Source organism: Cebus imitator, unplaced genomic scaffold (genome assembly GCF_001604975.1).
Source record: "Cebus imitator isolate Cc_AM_T3 unplaced genomic scaffold, Cebus_imitator-1.0 Scaffold0, whole genome shotgun sequence".
NCBI classification, from domain to species: domain Eukaryota; kingdom Metazoa; phylum Chordata; class Mammalia; order Primates; family Cebidae; genus Cebus; species Cebus imitator.
The window spans coordinates 6,021,899-6,023,943 of record NW_016107315.1 but is presented as its reverse complement, the minus strand read 5'-3'; the positions used below and the strand labels follow the sequence as shown (position 1 = coordinate 6,023,943).

The 2,045-nt window shown below is 42.6% G+C and overlaps 1 protein-coding gene across 1 annotated transcript; it reads right to left on the bottom strand.

Moving 5' to 3' along the window:
- Positions 1 to 254: 254 nt before the first annotated feature.
- On the bottom strand, positions 255 to 1,391 carry LOC108294157 (dnaJ homolog subfamily B member 6). Its single transcript, XM_017515964.2, has one exon. The coding sequence runs from the start codon at positions 1,282 to 1,284 to the stop codon at positions 562 to 564; it is 723 nt and encodes a 240-aa protein (XP_017371453.1). The 5' UTR covers positions 1,285 to 1,391; the 3' UTR covers positions 255 to 561.
- Between the last annotated feature and the right edge of the window lie 654 nt (positions 1,392 to 2,045).

The following is a 2,045-nucleotide window of genomic DNA, read 5'->3' as shown; positions in this document are numbered from 1 at the left end:
ACATTACATATTTAAACAATTGTCAAAACTTACTAAGTTGCCAGCGTTCATGCACAACTAGGAAACATCCGTAATTTATATTAAACCAGAAATGTATTACCACTAATGCATTAATATCTTTCACTACTAAATACTGAAAAAAATGGAAATTATTTCTGTAGAAGATTCGTCCTGGCAATGTTAACTTCACAGCAGGCCGACACTACGTGGCTCACATTTCAGACACAATGAAAAGCAGGTCCATGCTGGTGTTAGTGTACAATCTTGTCCTACACTAAAGAGTCAAGACTCACCTTGGAGTACGTTTAATAAAAAAGCAAAGTGCATACAGAGATTTACAACAAATTTAAAGACAAAAAAAAAAAATGTTCCTATTATGTGGTCCCAACAATAAACTCAAAAGTCTATGACAAACAGAGGCTCCAATGAGCTGTTTATAAATACTTTAGGTACAATTATACTGAAAGTCGAGTTCGTTTGGAATCTTCAAAAAAATGTTCCTGTTAATCCTCAAATGGTGCTTGTTATAGTTTAACATTTCTGTTAAGCGCATGCGTTGAATTACTTGTTATCCAAGCGCAGCAGCTGCTCCTTCCCATTTATTGTTAAGGACTTTAACTGGCCGTCTTCAACTTCTACTCTTTCTTGACCATTCTCGACAATTCTCTTTGTAGTGATTTTTCTGCCATTAACTATTTTAGTTGAAGTTGATATCGATTTGAAGTTGCCCATCCCACTACCGCCAAATGACGCAGAAGAAAATGAAGTGAGGCCTCCGTGACCCAGTGGCCCAAATGAAGTAAATCCTGTATCAAAAGAAGGAAATGCACTTCCAAAAGATGGAAATCCACCGAACGCAGAGAAGAACGACCCCGTCCCTCGGCTTCTGCTTCCTCGGGGACCCCTTTGATTCCCCAAGAAGTCCTCAAAAGGGTCTTCGAAGAAGTCAAATGAAAATGGGTCCCTTCCACCAAAAAATTCCCTGAAGACATCATCTGGGTTTCGGAATGTGAAGCCAAATTCAAATGGACTGTCAAAATGAATTCCACCTCCTCCTCCACCATTTAATCCTTCTTTGCCGTATTTATCATAGATGTCCCGTTTCTTAGCATCTGACAGCACCTCATAGGCCTCTGCCACTTGTTTGAATTTTCTCTCTGCTTCTTCTTTATTCTCAGGATTTTTATCTGGGTGCCACTTCAGTGCCAGTTTCCGATATGCCTTTTTAATATCCTCGGGTGAGGCATGTCTCTGTACGCCTAGAACTTCATAGTAATCCACCATGTTTCAAGAGGTTGTTGGAATAGGTCCGAGGACGAAGACGGTCGGTGGCGGGACCCAGGGGAGGTGGGGGTGACGGCCCGAATCTCCTCACGGCTCCAGCACTGCTGCGCCGAAAATTCTTTATCTACAGGGGCACGTCACCACGCCTGGCTAATTTTTTTGTATTTTTAGTAGAGTCAGGGTTTTACCATATTGCCTAGACTGGTCTTGAACGCGTGGCCTCCCAAAGAGCTAGGATTACAGGCATGAGTCACCGTGCCTGGCCATATCATGCTGTTTATATAAGGGATTTGAGCATTTGTGGATTATGGTATCAACAGGGGTCCTAGAACCAACTCCCCACAGATACCAAGGGACAACTGGATTATTCTAATATATCTAAGTTATTCTAATATATGTTTTCTGCTGCTATAACAGAATACCTGAGACTGTAATTTATTAATATTTTATTTTATTTTATTTTATTTTATTTTGAGACGGAGTTTCACTCTTGTTACCCAGGCTGGAGTGCAATGGCACAATCTCGGCTCACGGCAACCTCCGCCTCCTGGGTTCAGGCAATTCTCCTGCCTCTACCTCCTCAGTAGCTGGGATTACAGGCACGCGCCACCATGCCCAGCTAATGTTTTTGTATTTTTTGTAGAGACAGGGTTTCACCATGTTGACCAGGATGGTCTCGATCTCTTGACCTCGTGATCCACCCACCTCGGCCTCCCAAAGTGCTGGGATTACAGGCTTGAGCCACCGCGCCCGGCCTATAT

Bases quoted from the DNA above. Each gene is read 5' to 3' on its own strand.
- LOC108294157 (XM_017515964.2), bottom strand. From the start codon at position 1,284: ATGGTGGATTACTATGAAGTTCTAGGCGTACAGAGACATGCCTCACCC.